At 52.5% G+C, this 22590-nt stretch overlaps 1 protein-coding gene across 1 annotated transcript; it reads left to right on the top strand.

Moving 5' to 3' along the window:
• The first annotated feature begins 7064 nt into the window (after positions 1 to 7064).
• GPR4 (G protein-coupled receptor 4) lies at positions 7065 to 18666 on the top strand. The gene is made up of 2 exons (XM_032178043.2): positions 7065 to 7182; positions 16604 to 18666. The coding sequence occupies exon 2, from the start codon at positions 17443 to 17445 to the stop codon at positions 18529 to 18531; it is 1089 nt and encodes a 362-aa protein (XP_032033934.1). The 5' UTR covers positions 7065 to 7182; positions 16604 to 17442; the 3' UTR covers positions 18532 to 18666.
• Positions 18667 to 22590: the final 3924 nt, after the last annotated feature.

Below are 22590 nucleotides of genomic sequence, written 5' to 3'. Positions count from 1 at the left end.
ACTGTTGTTACTTAGGTCTTCATTGGATGCAAGCAATAGAAACCATCTGCTCTAACTTGGATTAAAATAAAACTTTCTGGCCCGGTGCAGTGGCTCACACCTGTAATCCCAGCATTCTGGGAAGCCGAGGCGGGTTGATCACCTGAAGTTAGGAGTTCAAGACCAGCCTGGCCAACATGGTGAAACCCTGTCTCTACTAAAAAATACAAAAAACATTATCCAGCTGTGGTGGCGGGCACGGGTAATCCCAGCTACTCAGGAGGCTGAGGCAAGAGAATTGCTTGAACCCGGAGGCAGAGGTTGCAGTGAGCTGAGATCGCGCCACTGCACTCCAGTCTGGGTGACAGAGGGAGACTCTGTCTCAAAAAAATAAAATAATTTTTTTTTTTTTTGAGATGGTGTCTCTCTCTGTCACCCAGGCTGGGGTGCAGTGCCATGATCTTGGTTCACTGCCACCTCTGCCTTCTGGGTTCAAGCGATTCTCCTGCCTCAGCCTGCTGAGTAGCTGGGAATACAGGTGCATGCCACAACACCTGGCTACTTTTTTTTTTTTTTTTTTGAGACGGAGTCTTGCTCTGTCGCCCAGGCTGGAGTGCAGTGGCACAATCTCGGCTCACTGCAAGCTCCGCCTCCCGGGTTCACGCCATTCTCCTGCCTCAGCCTCTCCGAGTAGCTGGGACTACAGGCGCCCGCCACCACGCCCGGCTAATTTTTTGTATTTTTAATAGAGACGGGGTTTCACCGTGGTCTCGATCTCCTGACCTCGTGATCCACCCGCCTCGGCCTCCCAAAGTGCTGGGATTACAAGCGTGAGCCACCGCGCCCGGCCTAACACCTGGCTACTTTTTGTATTTTTTTTTTTTTTTTAGACGGAGTCTTGCTCTGTTGCCCAGGCTGCAGTGCACTGGTGCGATCTCGGCTCACTGAAAGGTCTGCCTCCCGGGCTCATGCCATTCTCCTACCTCAGCCTCCCGAGTAGCTGAGACTACAGGCACCTGCCACCATGCCCGGCTAATTTTTTTGGTATTTTTAGATGGGGTTTCACTGTGTTAGCCAGGATGGTCTGGGTCTCCTGACCTTATGATCCGCCTGCCTCAGCCTCCCAAAGTGTTGGGATTACAAGCGTGAGCCACTGTGCCCAGCCTGTATTTTTTAATAGTTTTCACCATGTTGGCCAGGTTGGTCTCGAACTCCTGACCTCAGGTGATCTGCCTGCCTCAGTCTCCCAGAGTGCTGGGAATACAGGCATGAGCCATCACACCGGGGCTGATCCTTCACTTTTTTAAAAGCCAGCACCCTCTACAGTCACACTGTCTTACGCGCCAGCCATTTGAACCCTCCCTTTCTGAACTTGTCCACTGGCGAACTCCTAATCAGCCAGCAGTGACCAGACCTATGCTGGAGATAGGAGACCAGTGAGACCCAAGCCATCACCACCCTTAGGGCAGAAGGGACAGGGAGGGAATTTGTTACCCGTCTCCAGGGACAGTCAGAGTTCCCAGAGGAGCTGTGGTTCAGAGCGGGGGGCCACGGCCACTGTGAGACTAAGGGAAGCAGAAAAGGGGCCCAGGAAGTGAGTGTACCCTGACATCTCTCCACTGACCCTGTGGATGGAGTTTGCACTAGGCCTATCCTATCACCCTTAGGTCTAGAAGACAGTTTTCTGCCACTCTTGGGTCAAAGCCTCCTCTCCTCCTCCCCTCACTCCCCACCTTTTGTCCCTTCCCCATTGCCCAGGTTCTGGGAAAGTAGCCCAGCGCTGCGGAAGCGTCCCTTTCATCGGGCATCCGGGTGCTCTTTCGACCCCTCGTGGCCAGTCTTGGACCTGCATGGAAAAATGCGCCAAGAAAGTTCTGCAGGAAAAGTGCTGGTGATTCTCCACGTGACCCTCCTCCGCGCCCCCAGGGTCAGTCTCAGCCTTCCTTCCCCAGCTCGAGGCCCTGGGAGACTGCAGTTTGCAAATTCTATCCTCAGGGTCGGTGGAGAGAGGTCAGGGTATTTGCTTCCTGGGCCCCTCCCTGCATCCCGCACTCACAGTGGCTGTGGTTCCCCTCCTCTGAGCTGCAGCCCCTCTGGGAACTCGAGCTGTCCCTGGAGACGGGTAACAGACTCCCTCCCTGTCCCTTCTGCCCTAGGCTGGCGATGGCTTCGTGCCCACTTCGGCTGGTCCCCTGGTGCCGCCCCATCCTTTGTGGCTTTCTCCACTCCGCCCATCCCTCTATAAACTGCCCATAAATGCTCCCAGTTAAACTCGGAATGGCCACTTGCTTCCCTCCAGGACCCTGATCAAGTCTCAGCATAAATTTAGGATGAGCCAGAGAGAGAAGGGGACCTTAAGCCCAGCCATGAGCATTCAGAATTTATCTTTTTATTATTATTAGTTTTTGAGTCAGTCTCACTCTGTTGCCCAGGCTGGAGTGCAGTGGCACAATCCCAGCTCACTGCAACCTCTGCCTGCCAGGCTCAAGCGATTCTCATGTCTTAGCCTCTCGAGTAGCTAGAACTACAGGCGTGTGCCACCATGCCCAGCTAATTTTTGTATTTTTAGTAGAGATGGGGTTTTGCCATGTTGGCCAGGCTGGTCTTGAACTCCTGGCCTCAAGCAATCCACCTGCCTCGGCCTCCCAAAGTGCTGGAATTACAGGCATGAGCCACCGTGCCTGGCCGGAAGGAAAAAAACATTTATTCCTGGCCGGGCGTGGTGGCTCACGCCTGTAATCCCAGCACTTTGGGAGGCCGAGGAAAGTGGATTACGAGGTCAGGAGATCGAGACCACGGTGAAACCCCGTCTCTACTAAAAAATACAAAAAATTAGCTGGGAGCAGTGGCGGGTGCCTGTAGTCCCAGCTACTCAGGAGGCTGAGGCAGGAGAATGGCGTGAACCCGGGAGGCAGAGCTTGCAGTGAGCCAAGATCACACCACTGCACTCCAGCCTGGGTAACAGAGCGAGACTCTGTCTCAAAAAAAAAAAAAAAAAAAATTTTATTCCTATGAGTGTTGTTGGTCTCTTGGGTCTTTGATTAACCTGCTCACTTTGGCTGGGTTTGGTGGCTCTGGTAATCTCAGTGCTTTGGAAGGCTGAGGCGGGAGGATCGCTTGAGCCCCAGAGGTAGAGGCTGCAGTGAGTTATGATGGAGCCACTGCACTCCAGCCTGGACAAAAGAGTGAGACCCCATCTCTTAAAAGAAAAATCCCTGAGAGGAAGGGGGTAATGTGGTTCACAGAGGTAAAGTCACCTGTCCAAGGCCACACAAGATTATAAGAATAGCTATCTGTTTTTGTTTGTTTGTTTTATTAATTAATTAATTAATTTATTTATTTTTGAGACAGAGTTTCGCTCTTGTTGCCCAGGCTGGAGTGCAATGGCGCGATCTTGGCTCACTGCAACCTCCACCTCCCGGGTTCAAGTGATTCTTCTGCCTCAGCCTCCCGAGTAGCTGTGTTTACAGGCATGTGTCACCACGCCCGGCTAATTTTGTATTTTTAGTAGAGACGGGGTTTCTTCATGTTGGTCAGGCGAGTCTCAAACTCCTGACCTCAGGTGATCTGCCTGCCTTGACCTCCCAAAGTGTTGGGATTACAGGCATGAGCCACTGCACCTGCACTATTTATTTATTTTTTGAGACAGAGTCTTGCTCTGTCGCCCAGGCTAGAGTGCAATGGCGCAATCTCGGCTCACTGCAACCTCCACCTCCCAGGTTCAAGCAATTCTCCTGCCTCAGCCTTCTGAGCAGCTGGGATTACAGACATCCACAGCCACACCCAACTAATTTTTGTATTTTTAGTAGAGACGGGATTTCACCATGTTTGCCAGTCTGGTCTTGAACTCCTCACCTGAAGTGATCTGCCCACCTCAGCCTCCCAAAGTGCTGGGATTACAGGTGTGAGCCACCGCACCTGGCCGATATCCTGAGTCTTGATTTGGATGTTTAATTACATGGTGTATCCAATTTTCAGGATTCCTTATATTGTTCCCTTAAGAGCTGAACATTTTAATTAAATTTTTTGAGTCTAATTGTTAATTAAATGTAATTTTTAATTACATTTATTTTTTAATCATGGCTAATTTTTATTTATTTTTTTTTTTGTAGAGATGGAGGTCTCACTTTGTTGTCCAGGCTGGTCTCAAACTCCTGGGCTCAAATGATCCTCCCGCCTTAGCCTCCCAAAGTGCTGGGATTACAGGCATGAGCCACAGAGCTCAGCTGCCCTTCTTTCCCCCTCTGTTTCCCAGGCTGTAGTGCAGTAGTGCGATCTTGGCTCACTGCAACCTCCGCCTCCTGGGCTCAGGTGATCCTCCCACCTTGGCCTGCGCAGTAGCTGGGACCACAGGCACGCACCACCCAGCTGGCTAGTTAAAAGAAATTTTTTTTTGTGGAGACAGAGTCTTGCTATGTTGCCCAGGTTGATCTCAAACTCCTGGCTTCAAGTGATCAGCCTGCCTTGGCCTCATAAAGTGATGGGATTATAGGCATGAACCACCATGCCTGGCCTACATTTTAATTTAATTTAAAAATAAACACAAAAGAGCCAGGCGCAATGGCTCATGCCTATAATCCCAGCACTTTGGGAGGCCGAGGCAGGCTGATCACTTGAGGTCAGGAGTTCGAGACTAGCCTGGCCAACATGGTGAAAACCTGTCTCTACTAAAAACACAAAAATTAGCCGAGTGAGGTGGCATACACCTGTAGTCCCAGCTACTTGGGAGGCTGAGGCAGGATAATCACTTGAACCTGGGAGGTGGAGGTTGCAGTGAACTGAGATGGCACAATGGCACTCCAGCCTGGGGGACACAGCAAGACTCTGTCTCAAAAAAACAAAAAACAAGCCAGGCGCCGTGGCTCATGCCTGTAATCCCAGCACTTTGGGAGGCTGAGGCGGGCGGATCAACTGAGGTCAGGAGTTCGAGACCACCCTGGCCAACATGGTGAAACCCTGTCTCTACTAAAAACAAAAAGATTAGCTGGGTGTGGTGGTGCACGCCTGTATACCCAGCTACGAGAGGCTGAGACAGGAGAATCGCTTGTACCCGGCAGGAGGAGGTTGCATTGAGCTGAGATCATGTCCCTGCACTCCAGCCTGGGCACAGCAAGACTCTGTCTCAAAACAAACAAACAAACAAACAAACAAACCTGACAGCTATCATTTTTTAGTATTATATGCCACGTCTGTCTGAAGTCCCTTGACCAATACTGAATTCTCATGATTAGTTTATGAAAGATGTGATGTTAATAATAAAAATAAACCGATGTTTTAGGAGCACTTGTCATTCATTTGTTCACTCCCTGAAAACAATGGTTTTTTGTTTTTGTTTTTGTTTTTCTTTGAGACGGAGTCTTGCTCTGTCACCCAGGCTGGAGTGCAGTGGCGCGGTCTTGGCTCACTGCAGGCTCCGCCTCCCAGGTTAATGCCATTCTCCTGGATCAGCCTCCTGAGTAGCTGGGACTACAGGCACCCACCATCACATCCAGCTAATTATTTTGTATTTTCAGTAGAGATGGGGTTTCACTGTGTTAGCCAGGATGGTCTCGATCTCCTGACCTCGTGATCTGCCTGCCTCAGCCTCCCAAAGTGCTGGGATTACAGGCGTGAGCCACCACACTCTGCTGGAAAACAATGTGTTTCACATCTATCACCTGCCCAGCAGTCTTCTAGGCAACAGACATGCAACAGTAAACAAGCCAAACCCAAAAATGACACTCTTCCTAGTAGGAAGGCAGGCAACTAGAAAAAAAATAAGGGAAACAGAGAATGTCGCCTTCCCCAAAGGGTAGGGGAAAAGTGAGGCAGAGAAAGACGGGGAGTGTTGGGGTCTGGTTGGCATATTTTACAGACTTGATAGCATTGACAGCATTAAATGAGACCGCCAGGAGGAAAGGACCATGATGGCCGGGCTCGGTGGCTCAGGCTTATAATCCCAGCACTTTGGGAGGCCAAAGCAGAAGGATGGCTTGAGCCCAAGAGTTTGAGATCAGCCTAGACAACATAGTGAGACCCCTGTCTATAGAAAAAAATTTTTAAAAAAATTGGCCAGGTGTGGTGGCACACACCTGTAGTCCCAGCAACTCAGGAGGCTGAGGTGGGAGGATCACTTGAGCCTGGAAGGTTGAGGCCGCAGGGAGCCACGATCGTGCCACTGAACTCGAGACTGGGCAACAGAGTGAAACCCTGTCTCAAAAAAAGAAAAAAGGTGGGGCACGGTGGCTCACGGCTGTAATCCCAACACTTTTTGGAGGCTGAGGTGGGCAGATAGCTTGAGTTTAGGAGCTCGAGACCAGCCTGGCCAACGTGGTGAAACCCCGTCTCTATTAAAAATACAAAAATTAGCCGGGCGTGGTGGTGCGTGCCTGTAATCCCAGCTACTCGGGAGGCCGAGGCAGGAGAATCGCTTGAACCTGGGAGGCGGAGATTGCAGTGAGCCAAGATTGTGCCACTGCACTCTAGTCTGGGCAACAGAGAATGACTCCGTCTCAAAAGAAAGAAAAAAGCAAAGCAAGGCAAAGAAAAGCAAAGAAAAGAAGGAAGGAAGCAAGCAGGCACCATGAGTGACCACCTTGATTCAAAGAGGAAACTGAGGCATGGAGATGTCACTAGCCTAAGGTCTGACAAGAGGCAGGCTGGAAGTGCAACCCCAGAGCTCCTTCTAGGGGTGGCCCTGACTTTGGAGTTGGGGACCCAACTGAACCCTTTATTCTCTCCGCTGTTGGGGAGGAAGATGCAGAAGGTTAATGACCAGAAGATGAATGACTGAGGCCTGGGGTCTCTAAGGGAGGAAATGGCTCAACCCAGAGAAGGTCAGTAGCGGGGGCCTCCTCTTCCCATAGCTGAGGGCCTGATAAAGTTGGGGGTGTGTGGTTGGAGAGAGGGGACCTTCCAGCTGGGAACTTGGAAGGACTTGGGGGGGTGTTTCAGCAGCAGATGAGCCTCATCCGTGGCTGCAGGCGTTGAATGGGGTGAAAGCCTGAAAGGGGTTAAGGGGCAGCGGCAGAGGTGGGGTTAATGGGGGCGGGCCTGGCCGGGGCGGGGCCTCGGCTGCCGGCACTGGCCCGGGGGCCGGGAGGAGCAGCCGCTGTTCTGCCCCGCGGGGGCATCCGCTGGGTCCCCGCGCCGTCGTCAAGACCGGGGACCTAGACGCAGCCGAGAGAGGTGCCGCCGCCCTCCCCGTCCAGTCGCCGCGCGCAGGTAAGTGCCAGGCCCTCCCCGGCTGCCCGCGATGCTGCGGGGTCTCACTAGGTTGCCTTGCTCGTGGCGAGACCGCTGCTACCCGCCCCCTCGGGGGCTGCCTCAGTCTCCCGCGCCGTCTGGGTGTCCGCCCCCTCTGTTGCTCTCCCTGGCTCTGCGTCTGTCTCCAACTCCCGCCTGATGTCTCTGTTTCTGTGGTCCCTCTGCCTCTGGACGTGTCTTTCCTTCTGTGTCTCTGGATGTCTCTTTTTCTTGATCTCTGCCTCTCTGTCTCCATCTGTCTCTGTCTCTCTGTCTCCATCTGTCTCTGTCTCTCTGTTTCTGGGTCCCACCTCCCACTGCCCCCGCCTCTCCCCCGTCTGTTGTGGGACCTCTGTGGATGTCTCTGCCTCTGTCTCCATCTCTCCCTGTCTCTGTGTATCTCTTTGCTCTCTCCCTTCCTGTCTCTTCGTCTCTATTGCCCTGTCTCTGTCTCTCCCTCTCTTACAACACTGTTTCGGCACCTTCGGCTCTGTCTTCTCTCCTTCCAAATCCTCCGCATCCCGGAACTTTCCTCTGGGCTGGAAAGCTGCTTGGGAGTGGGGTAGGGGGCAGGAGGCTTGTGACCTAGGGTAGGCGGACTCTAAGTGATACCATGACCCCAGCGCCCCCTTCACGGAGCCACCCCACTGCCCCTGAGGTCGCACCCACCCCGCCCGCCAATTTCAGGAATTCCTGGCTGGGGGGTGGACTTCCTCCCCTGCTTCCTCTCTTCCAGGATTTGGCTGGGTCACCATTAACTCTTTCCTGCTTCCGCCTCACTCTGCCCCCTGGAACTGGACAACCCCTCCTCCCAAACTAGGCTGAGGAATAGCTCTAGAATGTCTGTGAGGTATCGGTTGTGGGATGTGCGTGTGTGCATACTCGGGCTGGATATGCATTGGGGAATTTGCTTGGCGCAGAAGTGGAGAGGATGGGGCCACACCCCCCAGCTCCCCCTCCAGAGCCCACCATCAGCCCCCCTCCTCCTGAACCCACCTTGGGGGCATCCACCCCCGGCTCTGTCTTTGTAGATGAACTTGACTTCAGGTTTGGGGTGAGGATGAGGAGGTTTTCTTTTCTGGGGCAATCCCAGCTGAAGAGGATGAAAGACCCATAGGGGCTCCTGGAACCCTGGGAATCATATGATCAAGAACCTTGAACATGAACATCTTTGAATGGAAGGGCCCAGATGGAAGAAGGATCAGAGGGGAGGCCTGGGAATTCCAGATCCTTCCAATCAAAGGTCCTGGGGATACTAGAGTCCTTCAATCCAAAAAGAGGAGTGTTGAAATCTTGGCACGTTTCAGTGATGGCAGCTGAGAGCTGGAAAAGGTTTGCAGAGCCACCTAGGCCAAATCCCCCCGCCCCCATTTCATAGATGGAGAAACTGAGGTCCAAAAGCAGAAGTCCCCACAGTGAGTCAGTGCCAGGCTGGAGGGTTGGGACCCCAGTTTTCAACCGAAGCCCAAATCCAGAGAGCTGTCTTCTTCTGCTACCACTAAGTCGGATTAATTTGGGGAAAGAGGTCTTCTCAATGAGGAGGGAGAGATGCCAGGGTGAGTAGAAATGGCTGGAATCCAGAAGGGAGGGTTTTAGAAGCGGAGGAGAGAAAATATTTCTAAAACCATGGTGGTGGGGAGGGAGAGGGGCAAGAGCTGGTTTGGGTGGAAGGGGTGGAGTTTCGGGAAGAGAGGGAGGGAGGTGGAGGGGAACCGGGATTAACTCCAGCTTCAGTCTCCTGACCCTCCGCCTGGAGCCCACCGTTCCCTCGGGGACAGGGCCTATAATTTGGTTTGTGTCTAGACAAATAATAACTCAGCTGGTGTGAGCGGGGAGGGCTGAGACTAGGCCCACTAGGGAAAGGGTAGAGAGGCGGCCTGGATATAGCATGTCACCCCCAGGTGGTGAGAATTTAGAGGCCAGGTGGAGGTGGTGAGTAACACGCCCCTCTCTTCCCTCCGTGAAGCCATAGTTTCTTAGAATTCTGCACAATCTTAGAAATCAGGCTGCTGGAATGTTCAAAAGCAGGCGAGAGAAGCGGGGGAAAGAAAAGGAAGTGGGGCTCACCGTATTTAGTGTATGTTCCCATTTCTGTAAAAGAGAAAAGGGAAATACGTGTTCCTGTTTGCTGGGGAAAGATAAAAATCACTGAGGGTTTAATAATAGATTATGAAAGTCATAGAATGCTTAAAAAATCATAGCGTGTTCTAACAATAGAACTTTCGAATCTTGGAATGTGACACTCCTAGAATATTGGAAACTTAGGGTAGGTACTTACAAAGCCACGATGTAATAAATAGAATGAAAGAAGAGTAACGCTCTAGAATGTTATAATAGAACATTCAACTGCGAAGTGAACTAAGGATAGAACCTGAAGACTGCAGAACCATAGGGACCTAGAACGTCAGAGAGGCCGTCTAAGGACTGGTATCCCTAGTGGGCAGTGTGGGCATGGGGGGCACAGAGACCCCCTCAGTTGAAACAGGGATACTGAGGTGCGGTGGGGTGGTTAGGGTAGCCCGAATGCCCCCTGGTTTCCGCCGGCCGCCAGGGCACCAGGTGGGGAGCGAGGACCGGTGATCACATTTCGTCCCTAATGAGCAGACCGGAGCTGGCTGGTCCCCTGGGGCTGCAGGGAGAAGGTGGGGGGAGGTGGGGGGAGCAGGAGCCCACAGAGGAGGAGGAGGAGGTGAGATAGCCTGGTGGCATCGGGGACAAGGCCAGTGAGTGAGCCCAGGAGTGCTGGGGGATGCGGGGGGCTGTAGCACTTCTCCCTCTTGTCCTCGAAATCCTCCAAGTTTTTCAGGTTTGCTGGGTTTTGGGGTGGCTGGCAGGATGCGGCAGCCGAGGCTGCTAAAGTGGGGGGGGCAGGTCTTCCTAGTCTTTCCTGTCCCCCACTATCGCTCCATCGTTGGGTATATTTCTCTTCCCCCTGACCCTCTGGAAGGGGCCAGCAGGGACCCAAGAAGTGGGGGCCTGTGGGACAGACAGGGGGAGCTTCTTGTGGACTGTGAGATTTGGGGGTTCACCCCATCAACAGAGCCTAAGTAAGGGGCAGAACTTAGATCCCAACCAGAGAGGGTCCTGGAAGGGGAACGCGGTTATGGGGATCAGGTGATGGAAGGTCGCTTGCTTTCTTTGTGGTGAGAAGGTCCTATCTTCCAGTAGGTTCTCAGAGGGGCCAGAGACGCTCAGAAAGACTTGAGAAAAATTACAGAAGTTCAGAGAGTGAAGAGAAAAACCTGAGGGGAAGGGAAGCTGTTTAGTTAACAGCAACAGGAGGTTTGTCTTGAGACATCAAGTGACTTAGACAACTGTCTTGCTGCTGCGGGCCTCGGTTTCCCCATCTGTACCAGGAAGGGGTCAGAAATAGCCTCGCACCCCCAGCTGTCACACATACATCGGCTGCACTGTGGCGTTCTAAGAGTCTCACGTTCCATGCTGACTTTTGAGGTTTCCGTGGTGGGCAGAACTCACGTGGGGAAGAAGAGAGGGCTGTCTGGGCACCCCTCCCCCCATGTCCAGCATCCCCAAGATGGCAGCAGGTTGGGGAGGAGGGGTGGGAGGAAGGAGGGGTGAGAGCTGGACCGGTTCCCCCTTGAGGAAATTAGCAATGGGAAGTCTATTTCCTCCTCTGGCTGCCGGAAGTGTCTCCTGCCCAGGCACCCGAGTTAGGTCAGCAGAGCCCGGGGGGTCGACAGAAAGTGGGGCAAAGGGGACTTCTAGCCCTCAGTGGGTGCCTCCTGCCATGAAGAACTGGTTTATTTCTTGTCTCAGCCCCCTAGTTCCCGTGGAATAATAATAATTGTTCAAATACTGCATGTTATGGAGCTGATATCGCATTCTAGCAAGGATGTTCCAGTCTGTGATGTGATGAATATAAAGCCTGTGCCCCCTTTTACAGAAGGGGAAACTGAGGCTCCTGGAGACCTAATTCTCTAAATGTCACAGGAGGAAGGGAGAGACTAGGGGCAGAGAGATGAGGAGAGAGAGGGCAGAGGAGAGGGGAGGGAGGTTATTTTGAGTGACTTGGTCTGGGTGGGAGGTTTCAAGTGGAAGGGAGGGACTGGATCACACTGTTCCAGCCTGGAGTACGCCCCCACCCATCCCATCTCCACAGGACCCACAAGCTTCTGCCCAGGAGTCTGGGGTGGGGGAGGCAGCTCTGCTGCTGAGGACCCCACAGGGGGCAGGACTTACTGAGCAGGACTCAGCCCTGACCTTTCAAAGTCAATTAAGAAGCGGATAGATCCTGCCCTTTCCAGCTCTCCCCTGACCACCTCTTCCCCTGGGAACGGACTCTTCTCCCTCCCTTCCCCCTCCTCCCCATGCCCTTGTTTGAGCCTGGGGTGGGGTGGGGCAGGCTCCTGGGCAGAGAATATGTTTTTACCCCATGCCTCTGGCCTCTGCAAAGCTTCTGGAATGGTTTTTGCCAATGGCAAATGGCTCTGTGCTACCTGACCATGACCTTGGTAATTTATTGAGCACCTACTGTATGCTGGGCCTGTCCTGGGTGCTGGCGATACAGCAGTCAACAAGGCACACAAAGTCTCTGCCCTCCTGAAACACCTATTCTAGACAGACAGACACAAACAAAACACAGGGTGATGTGAGGAGAGGGTCGTGGGGCAGGGGAGAGTCAGGGACTGAATGGAGAGGGACTCCCGAGGAAATGAAGGAGGGAACAGAGCTACTCAGACTATCTGAAGGAAGAGCAGTGGCTCACATCTGTAATCCCAGCACTTTGAGAGGCCAAGGTGGGTGGATCACTCGAGGCCAGGAGTTCGAGACCAGCCTGGCCAACATGGTAAAATCCCATCTCTACTAAAAATACAAAAATTAGCTGGGTGTGATGGTGCACACCTGTAATCCCAACTACTCAGGAGGCCAAGGCAGGAGAATCACTTGAACCCAAGTGGCGGAGGTTTCAGTGAGCCGAGATCGTGCCACTGCACTCCAGCCTGGGTGACAGAGTAAGATTCTGTCTCCAAAAAAAAAAGAGCATTCCAGACTGAGAGTATGGTAAGTGTGCAAACGTTTGAGGCTGGAAAAGAAGGTCACTGGCCTTGAGCCTGCTGAGGCAGGAAGGAGAGGTGGGTGAGGCTGGCTAGGTTGCCGCAGCAGGCCAGACAGAGCCTTGTGACTCCGGATGAGGAGTCTGGATTTTACCACAAGTCCATTCAGAAGCCATTGGAGGATTTCAAGCAGGGAAGTAACAAGAACTAGGCTGCATCTGGTGGCTCATGCCTGTAATCCCAGCACTTCGGGAGGCCAAGGCAGGAAGATCTTTTGAGCCCCGGAGTTGGAGACTGGCCTGGGCAACGTGGGGAAACCCCATCTCCACAAAAAATAGAACAATTAGCCAGGTGTGGTGGCACACACCTGTAGTCCCAGCCACTTAGGAGGCTGAGGTGGGAGGATCGCTTGAGCCCATGAGGTCAAGACTGCAGTGAGTCAAGATTGCAACTACTGCATGACAGAGTGAGACCCTGTCTCAAAAAAAAAAAAAAAAAAGAAAGAAAAGAAAAGAAAAAAAGAAAGAGAGCTGATTTTCATGTCAGAAAGATCTTGGCCGGGCGCGGTGGCTCACGCCTGTAATCCCAGCACTTTGGGAGGCCAAGGCGGGTGGATCACCTGAGGTCGGGAGTTCGAGACCAGCCTGACAAACATGGAGAAACCCTGTCTCTACTAAAAATACAAAATTAGCTGAGCGTGGTGACGCATGCCTGTAATCCCAGCTACTCCAGAGGAAGAGGCAGGAGAATCACTTGAACCTGGGAGGCAGAGGTTGTGGTGAGCCAAGATTGGGACATTGCACTGTAGCCTCAGTGACAAGAATGAAACTCTCCGTCTCAAAAAAAAAAAAAAAAAAAGAAGAAGAAAAGAAAAGAAAGATCTTTCTGGCTGCCATATGGGAAGTGGTTTGAAGGAAGCCAGAGTAGCAGCCCAGAAAAGCAATGGTGATGCTACTGCAATGATCCCAGCGAGCGATGACGCTGACGCTGACGCAGAGTGGACAGTGGCAGGCGTTTGAGAGAGACGCACACAGATTCAGGAAGCACTGGGGAGGTGGAGCCGAGAGGACTTTCCCATGGAAAGATGCTCTGGCATCTGGGAGGCTCCCATGGACCTCCTTCCGTCCCCTCTCTGGGGCTTGGTTTCCTCATCTGTCAATAGACTCCACCTTAAACTCCACTTTTAAAATGTTTTTAAAGTGCATCCTGGGGATTCTTCAGAGGTGGCCTCTCCACCCCCACCTCATTTCACCAGAGCAGCTAGCAGCTCACCCTTTTCACTGTTTTAGGTTGGTTTCTGGTTAAGATCTTGTTGGAAAAAAAAAAAAAAAAAAACAGGCTTCACATCCAAAAGAACTAAACCAAAAGACCCCTGGATGGAATGGCTCCTGAAGCTGCCAGTGACTCTGGACTTGGCTCTGCTTCTCTGCGGGGTTGATGATAGTCAGGGGCTTGGTCCATGAATATCCTTTGCCCTGTGTATGCAGATCTTCCCAGAACAAAGTGGGTGACAGGCTCAAGGTTCTCACTCAGGAAAATTGAGGGGGGGGTAAGGGCAGAGACAGTGAAGAGAGTGGTCCCTGAGGGAGAAGACTGCTAGCGCTAACCCCAGGGCTTCCCCATGCTCCCTGATCTTGATCTTGACCTTGACTATTCCCAGCAGCTCCTGGCTCTCCCCTTTCCCTTAATCCTCTGCAGCTTTGGTTCCCAGTCCGCACTGGCAGCCCAGGGCCCTTTTCTGTCCAGTTATTCTTTTTTTTTTTGGAGATGGAGTTCACTCTTGTTGCCCAGGCTGCAGCGCAATGGCACCATCTCAGCTTACTGCAACTTCCGCCTCCCAGGTTCAAGCAATTCTCCCACCTCAGCCTCCTAAGTAGCTGGGATTACAGGCATGCACCACCACACCTCGCTAATTTTGTATTTTTAGTAGAGACAGGGTTTCTCCATGTTGGTCAGGCTGGTCTCAAACTCCCGACCTCAGACCTCAGGTGATCTGCCCGCCTTGGCCTCCCAAAGTGCTGGGATTACAGGCGTGAGCCACCGTGCCCGGCATTCTTTTTTTTTTTTTTTGAGATGGAGTCCCTCTCTTTTCTCCCAGGCTGGAGTGCAGTGGTGCTATCTCAGCTCACTGCAACCTCTGCCTCCCGGGCTCAAGCAATCCTCTCGCCTCAGCATCCCGAGTAGCTGGGATTACAGGTACGTGCCACCACGCCCAGCTAATTTTTGTATTTTTAGTAGAGACAGGGTTTCACCATCTTGGCCAGGCTGGTCTCGAACTCCTGACCTCAGGCGATCCTCCTGCCTTGGCCTCCCAAAGTGCTGGGATTACAGGCATGAGCCACTGTGCCTGGCCTGTCCAGTTATTCTGGGGTGGAAACTGAAGCACAGGCTGGAGACAAGGACTGACAGCGGAGATGGCTGCACTCCAGACATCAGGACCTTGGACAGGTCTCGGAACAGCTCTGTGCCTCAGTTTGTCGAAGAGAAAGAACAACTACTTTCCTCATAGAAGTCTTGAAAATTTCAGTGAAGTAGTAGCCATAAATCGGCCGGGCATGGTGGCTCACTCCTGTAATCCTAGCACTTTGGGAGGCCAAGGTGGGAGGATCTCTTTTTTTGTTTGTTTGTTTTGAGATGGAGTCTGGTCTGTCGCCCAGGCTGGAGTGCAATGGCATGATCTCGGCTCACTGCAACCTCCGCCTCCCAGGTTCAAGCGATTCTCCTGCCTCAGCCTCCCGAGTAGCTGGGACTAAAGGTGTGCGCCACCATGCCCAGCTAATTTTTGTATTTTTAGTAGAGACAGGGTTTCACCATTTTGGCCAGGATGGTTTCGATCTCTTGACCTCCTGACCTGCCTGCCTCGGCCTCCCAAAGTGCTGGGATTACAGGGAAGGATCGCTTGAGCTCAGGAGTTCGAGACCAGCCTGGGCGACTCAGGAAGACCTCCATCTATTATATGTGTGTGTGTGTGTGTGTGTGTATATATATATATATACACACATATATATTTATTTATTTATTTTTTAAGCCAGGCATGGTGATGCATGCCTGTGTTCCCAGCTACTTGGGAGGCTGAGGCAGGAGGATCACTGGGAGCCCAGGAGGTTGAGGCTGCCGTGAGCTGTGATCGTGCTACTGCATTCTAGTCTGGATGAAACAGCAAGACCCTGTCTCAAAAAATAAATAAATAAAAAGAAATAATATGCATAAAAACGAATGCCTGGAATGGGATCTGCTATGTAGTAGGGCTCGATTAACATTTGCTGTTATTATCCTTGTTGACAAGAATGGGATTCCTGGGTAAGGAGTTGGAGGCTGGCCCCAGCCCTGGTCCTATTGCTGCCATGCTGTGCATCCTTAGGGAGGTGACTCAGCGTCTCTGGGCCCCTTCTCTCTGTCTGTGACATGATAGAGTTAGACTAGTCTGGCATTTCCTGAAGCATGATATGATACCTGTGCCAGTTTTACAGGGATTTTGCAGGAAAATGCTAAAATCTGAGTTGGGTCATTTTTTTCCCTTTTTCTCTTTCTTTCCTTTCTTTCTTTTTCTTTTCTTTTCTTTTCTTTTTTTTTTTTTTTTTTTTAAAGACAGAGTTTTACTCTTTTGCCCAGGCTGGAGTGCAGTGGTGCGATCTCAGCTTACTGCAACCTCCGCCTTTTGGTTTCAAGCAATTCTCCTGCCTCAGCCTCCTGAGTAGCTGGGATTACAGGCATGCGCCACCACACCCAGCTAATTTTTGTATTTTTAGTAGAGATGGGGTTTCACCATGTTGGCCAGGCTGGTCTTGAACTCCTGACCTCGTGATCTGCCTGCCTCGGCCTCCCAAAGTTCTGGGATTACAGGTGTGAGCCACCGCATCCAACCTTTTTTTTTTTTTTTTTTTGAGACAGGGTCTCACTCTGTTGTCCAAGCTGGTGTGCCGTGGTCCGATTATAGCTCACTGCAGCCTGAATCCCCTGGGATCAAGTGATCCTCCTACCTCACCCTCCCCAGTAGCTGGGACTACAGATATGCACCACCACACCTGGCTAATATTTTTATTTTTATTTTCTGTAGAGACTGGGTCTCACTGCGTTGCCCAGGCTGGTCTTGAACTCCTAGGCTCAAGCGAACCTCCCGCCTCGGCCTCCCAAAGTGTTGAGATTACAGGTGTGAGCCACTGCACCTGGCCTGAGTTGAGTCTTTATTCTAATATCTATCAGGGGAAGAATATGCCTGACACCTCAAATCTGTGTTCTCAGAGAGTGGTTGCTTAGGATGGGGCTGAAGTAGGCATTGTTGGGGTGTCCAGTCTCTGCAGTTCACAGCAATTATGGTGAGGAGTGTGGGGAGAAGAAGGTTGGAGTGTCCATGACTCCCTCACTGCTGTCCTCTCTCCCAACAGGCACTGTTGGAGAGTCAGCGGTGAACTGACTTCATCCCAATCCCTCAGACCCCACCAGGACCAGTCTGGAGTCCCTCCCCTGCCCCCATTGAAATTTCCCTTCTGTCCCCAAACTCACCTCTGATCTAGACCTTACTCACCTCCTTCCTGTTTCCTAAGACTCCTTCCTGCAGTCCCCAGACCGAGCCGTTCATCTTTGTCCACCCTGTGCCAGACACCTCCTTTTCCAGAACCTTCTCCTTACTGGTGACCTTACTTATCTCTGTTTCTTTCTGGGGTCCTAGGAAATGCCAGCACTCCCACCCGCATTGCCTGAACTTTCCAACAATCCCTAACTGCCCTGTGTCCTATCTCAACACTTTCTCATGTATTTCCTGTGTCTTCTAGAACATTCCCCCACCATTATTACTTCAATATGGCTACACATACTTCCTAACTGCCCTGCAAACATCTCCTTCTCACCATTGCCCAGCGATGCTTTCGTCTCCTCCATAAACACTCCCGGAGACCAATTTTTGTGTCACCCCCCTACTCCCTCATTGACACACTGACTGACTCCATACATAACCTCCTTGAAAAACCTCTTTATTAATTTCACCATCCTCCAGACTTCCCTCCTGTCATAATTCTATCCCTCCTCCAACTTTCTCCCCTCAAGCTCTGCCTTTCCCAGCCCAGCCCAGCCTACCCAACCTCATCTCTTCCCTGTAGACCACATCCCACTATGTTCCCCTGAGCCTCCAAGGAAGGGGCTCAGGGGGCCCCATGGCCTCCCGCTCCCTGTGGCCCCACAGCCCTCGTGGGCCAGGGGAAGCGCCCCAGAAGCCGAAGTGCCCACCATGGGCAACCACACGTGGGAGGGCTGCCACGTGGACTCGCGCGTGGACCACCTCTTTCCGCCATCTCTCTACATCTTTGTCATCGGCGTGGGGCTGCCCACCAACTGCCTGGCTCTGTGGGCGGCCTACCGCCAGGTGCAACAGCGCAACGAGCTGGGCGTCTACCTGATGAACCTCAGCATCGCCGACCTGCTGTACATCTGCACACTGCCGCTGTGGGTGGACTACTTCCTGCACCACGACAACTGGATCCACGGCCCCGGGTCCTGCAAGCTCTTTGGGTTCATCTTCTACACCAACATCTACATCAGCATCGCCTTCCTGTGCTGCATCTCGGTGGACCGCTACCTGGCTGTGGCCCACCCACTCCGCTTCGCCCGCCTGCGCCGCGTCAAGACCGCCGTGGCCGTGAGCTCCGTGGTCTGGGCCACGGAGCTGGGCGCCAACTCAGCACCCCTGTTCCATGACGAGCTCTTCCGAGATCGCTACAACCACACCTTCTGCTTTGAGAAATTCCCCATGGAAGGCTGGGTGGCCTGGATGAACCTCTATCGGGTGTTCGTGGGCTTCCTCTTCCCGTGGGCACTCATGCTGCTGTCGTACCGGGGCATCCTGCGGGCCGTGAGGGGCAGCGTGTCCACCGAGCGCCAGGAGAAGGCCAAGATCAAGCGGCTGGCCCTCAGCCTCATCGCCATCGTGCTGGTCTGCTTTGCGCCCTATCACGTGCTCTTGCTGTCCCGCAGCGCCATCTACCTGGGCCGCCCCTGGGACTGCGGCTTCGAGGAGCGCGTCTTTTCTGCATACCACAGCTCACTGGCTTTCACCAGCCTCAACTGTGTGGCGGACCCCATCCTCTACTGCCTGGTCAACGAGGGCGCCCGCAGCGACGTGGCCAAGGCCCTGCACAACCTGCTCCGCTTTCTGGCCAGCGACAAGCCCCAGGAGATGGCCAACGCCTCGCTCACCCTGGAGACCCCACTCACTTCCAAGAGGAACAGCACAGCCAAGGCCATGACTGGCGGCTGGGTGGCCACTCCGCCCTCCCAGGGGGACCAGGTGCAGCTGAAGATGCTGCCACCAGCACAGTGAACCCTGAGTGGCACCGAACTCCCAGTTTTCCCCTCTCATCCCACAGTCCCTTCTCTCCTGGTCTGCTGTATGCAAATTGTATGGAAAAAGGGCTGTGTTAATATTCATAAGAATACAAGAACTTAGGAAGAGTGAGGTTGGTGTGTCACTGGTCAACCTTTGTGCTCCCGGATCCCACGACAGTTTGGCGGTTGTGGAGGGCCTCCTGGAGGAGGAGATGAGTAAATATATTGTTTTGGAGACAGGGTCTCGCTGTGTCGCCCAGGCTGGAGTGCAGTAGTGCAATCATGGCTCACTGCAGCCTCCACCTCCTGGGCTCCAGCGATCTTCCCACATCAGCCTCCCGAGTAGCTGGGACCACAAATGTGTGCCACCATGCCTGGCTAATTTTTGTACTTTTTGTAGAGACAGAGTCTCAATATGTTTCCCAGGCTGATCTTGAACTCCTGGGCTCAAGAGATCCTCCTGCCTCGGCCTCCCAAAGTGCTCGGATTAGAGATGTGAGCCACCATGTCTGGCCAGATAAATTAAGTCAAACATTTAGTTTCCAGAAAATAAAGACAAATAGAGAAGGTTAGATATTTTTTTTTTCCAACAAGTGGATAAAAGTCTGTGACTCGGTGGGAAAGTGGAAGGAGAAATGCAGCGGATATAGAGTCATTATGTTTGCAAAGCCCCTGGTCATACAGGCAAGGGAACATAAGACCGCAATTCTAAGTTTCTAGATAAACAGCAATCTCCAAGTCAAGACTGAGGATGAAGAGGGAGAATGTCAGAACTCAAGTGAAGGGCAATCAGGGCAGACTGCCTGGAGGAGTGATGCAGTAAGGTTTGAGAAGAAGGTGCAGGACAAGAAGAAAGGGTATTTATTCATTCATTCAACAGAGGTTTATGTAGGGCACTGTGCTGGGTGGGGCCGGGGATACAGCAATGACTGAGGCAGCCTGGCCTTGCCTTCACAGGGCTCACCATACACAAGTAAATAAAAAATATGTAATGTTTGGAATTGCTAAATGTGAAGGGGACATTTTTCCATGTAAAGCCAGTTGAGGGGATAGAGGATGACTTGGAGTCTGATCTAAATAAGGAGGGCAGAGGAGGGCTTGCTGAGGTGGCTTTCCAGCAAAGACTTGAAGGATGTGCGGCACTCAGCCCTGTGGCTGTTGTGGGAAGCGCATTTCAGGCAGAGGGAACTGCAGGTGCAAGAGCCCTGGGGTTAGAAACTGTCTGAATTTTGGGTCGGGCGCGGTGGCTCACGCCTGTAATCCCAGCACTTTGGGAGGCCAAGACGGGCGGATCACCTGAGGTCATGAGTTTGAGACCTGCCTGGCCAACATGGTGAAACCCCGTCTCTACTAAAATACAAAAAAAGTAACTGAGCGTAGTGGTGGGTGCCTGTAATCCCAGCTACTCAGGAGGCTGAGGCAGGAAAATCGCTTGAACCCGGGAGGCAGAGGTTGCCGTGAGCTGAGATTGTGCCACTGCACTCCAGCCTGGGCGACAAGAGCGAAACTCCATCTCAAATAATAATAGAGTGTCTGAATTTTGAAAGATAGCAGGTATGGCAGTGTGGCTGGAGAGGACAAGAGGAAAGGGGAAATGAGGCAGGACAGGGGACAGCAGGTCGTGTGGGGCCATGTAAGTCCCAGTGAGGACTCTGCCTTTTAATCTGAGATAAATGGGAGCTATGAGGGGGTTCTCAGTAGCAGATGAAGGTGATTTGACTTAAGTATTAACAGTATCCCACGGGCTGTTGAGTGGGGAGTAGAATATGGGAGATTGGCTGGGCACAGTGGCTCAAGCCTATAATCCTAGCACTTTGGGAGGCTGAGGCAGGAGGATTTCTTGAGGCCAGGAGTTTGGGACCAGCCTAGGCAACATAGGGAGACCCAGTTTCTACAAAAATTTTAAAAATTAGCCAGGCATAGTGGTGTGTGTCTGTAGTCCCAGCTACTTGGGAAGCTGAGATGGGAGGATCACTTGAGCCAGGAGGTGGAGGCTGCGATGAGCAGCGATTGCACCACTGCACTCCAGCCTGGGTGACAGAGTGAGACCCTGTCTCAAAATAAAAGAGGAGTATGGGAGACAAGGATAGAAGCCAGGAGCCCAGTGAGGAGGTGACTGCAGGAGTCCAAGAGGGAGGTGCTGTCAGTTGGGCCGGGTGGGTGGTGGTTAACAAGGAGCAGTGATCAGCTTTTGGAGTTTTATTTTTGTTTGTTTATTTATTTATTTTGAGACAGAATCTCGCTCTGTCTCCCAAGCTGGAGTACAGTGTCAGGATCTCGGCTCACTGCAACCTCCGCCTCCTGGGATCAGGCAACTCTTGTGCCTCAGCTTCCTCCTGAGTAGCTGGGATTACAGGCATGCACCACCACGCCTGGCTAATTTTTGTATTTTTAGTAGAGACGGGGTTTCTCCATGTTGGCAAGGCTGGTCTTGAAATCCTGGCCTCAAGTGATCCTCCCACCTCAGCCTCTCAAAGTTCTGGGATTACAGGCTTGAGCCACCGTGCCCAGCCTTGGATTTATTTTGAAGGAATCCTTTAATGAAAGAAGCACAGGCGCCAGTGGGATTATGAAACACGAGTACCTCACTCATTCCAGGAAAAGGGTGACTAGGGGGTCTGAGCAGAAAAAACTTCCAGGAAGGATCCCAGGCCCTAGTCTAGGGCGGTCACCAGAGAGGCCAGGCGACCAGTCCAAGGTCGCATGGCTGGTGAGTCAGCGCTGGAGCCATCTTGGGCTCCCTCTCCCCTCCCCATCTCTGCTTGTGTTCCCACGCCCCAGGGTGGCCAAGGCTGCCCTCCCTCCCCTGGTCTCAGGGGTCACCAGGAATGGCCACTGTTCCATAACCAGGCTAGAGAGCAGGAAGAAGCACCCAGCTCTGAAAAGGCCTGGCCCTTCAGAGAAGGTCTCCTCTCCTCTTCCTCCTTATGGGTGTGTAAACAGACTCCTGAGGTGTGAAGATCCACCCACAACCCTTCTACTACCCCCACCCCGCCCTCCTCCTTCCAGAGAGGTTCCCAGAAGACTTTCCCGGGACCCTTCTCAGAGAAAGGAAGAAGGAGGAGAGGAATAGGGGAAAAAATGCACTCAATGATTTTTCTGGGGTGGAGGGTGGAGGGAGCACAGAGATGGGGGAAATCAGGGCTTTGGTGTTGGTGGGCTGGAGGGCTGGAGAAGAGAGGGAGGCCTGGGATCTAGGAGGCCTAGTAGTCTTCCCACCCCATCACACTGCCGTAAAGCTACGGGAATGGAAGTGTTGAGGCCAGAATTTTTCTTTTTCTTTTTTTTGAGACTGAGTTTCACTCTTGTTGCCCAGGCTGGAGTGCAATGGCGCGATCTCAGCTCACCACAACTTCCGCCTCCTGGGTTCCAGCAATTCTCCTGCCTCAGCCTCCTGAGTAGCTGGGATTACAGGCATGTGCCACCACGCTCTGCTAATTTTGTATTTTTAGTAGAGACAGTGTTTCTCCATGTTGGCCAGACTGGTCTCAAACTCCTGACCTCAGGCCTCGGCCTCCCAAAGTGCTGGGATTACAGGCATGAGCCACTGTGCCTGGCCAATTTTTTTTTTTTTTTGAGACGGAGTCTCGCTCTGTCGCCCAGGCTGGAGTGCAGTGGCGCGATCTCAGCTCACTGAAAGCTCCGCCTCCTGGGTTCACGCCATTCTCCTGCCTCAGCCTCCCAAGTAGCTGGGACTACAGGCACCCGCCACCACGCCCAGCTAATTTTTTGTATTTTTTTTAGGAGAGACGGGGTTTCATCGTGTTAGCCAGGATGGTCTCCATCTCCTGACCTCATGATCCACCCACCTTGGCCTCCCAAAGTGCTGGGATTATAGGCGTCAGCCACCGCGCCTGGCCAATTTTTTTGTTTTGTTTTGACACAGTCTCACTCTGTCACCCAGGCTGGAGTGCATTGGCACGATCTTGGCTCACTACAACCTCTGCCTCCTGAGATCAAGTGATTCTCCTGTCTCAGCCTCTGGAGTAGCTGGGATTACAGGTGTGCGCCACCACGCCCAGCTAATTTTTTGTATTTTTAGTAGAGATGAGGT

The sequence above is a fragment of the Hylobates moloch genome, unplaced genomic scaffold (assembly GCF_009828535.3).
Source record: "Hylobates moloch isolate HMO894 unplaced genomic scaffold, HMol_V3 SCAFFOLD_15, whole genome shotgun sequence".
Classification (NCBI taxonomy): Eukaryota; Metazoa; Chordata; class Mammalia; order Primates; family Hylobatidae; genus Hylobates; species Hylobates moloch.
The sequence above is the reverse complement of the archived record's forward strand: the minus strand, read 5'-3'. Positions and strand labels throughout refer to the sequence as shown.

Coding starts and splice junctions, on each gene's coding strand:
- GPR4 (XM_032178043.2), top strand. CDS start 17,443: ATGGGCAACCACACGTGGGAGGGCTGCCACGTGGACTCGCGCGTGGAC.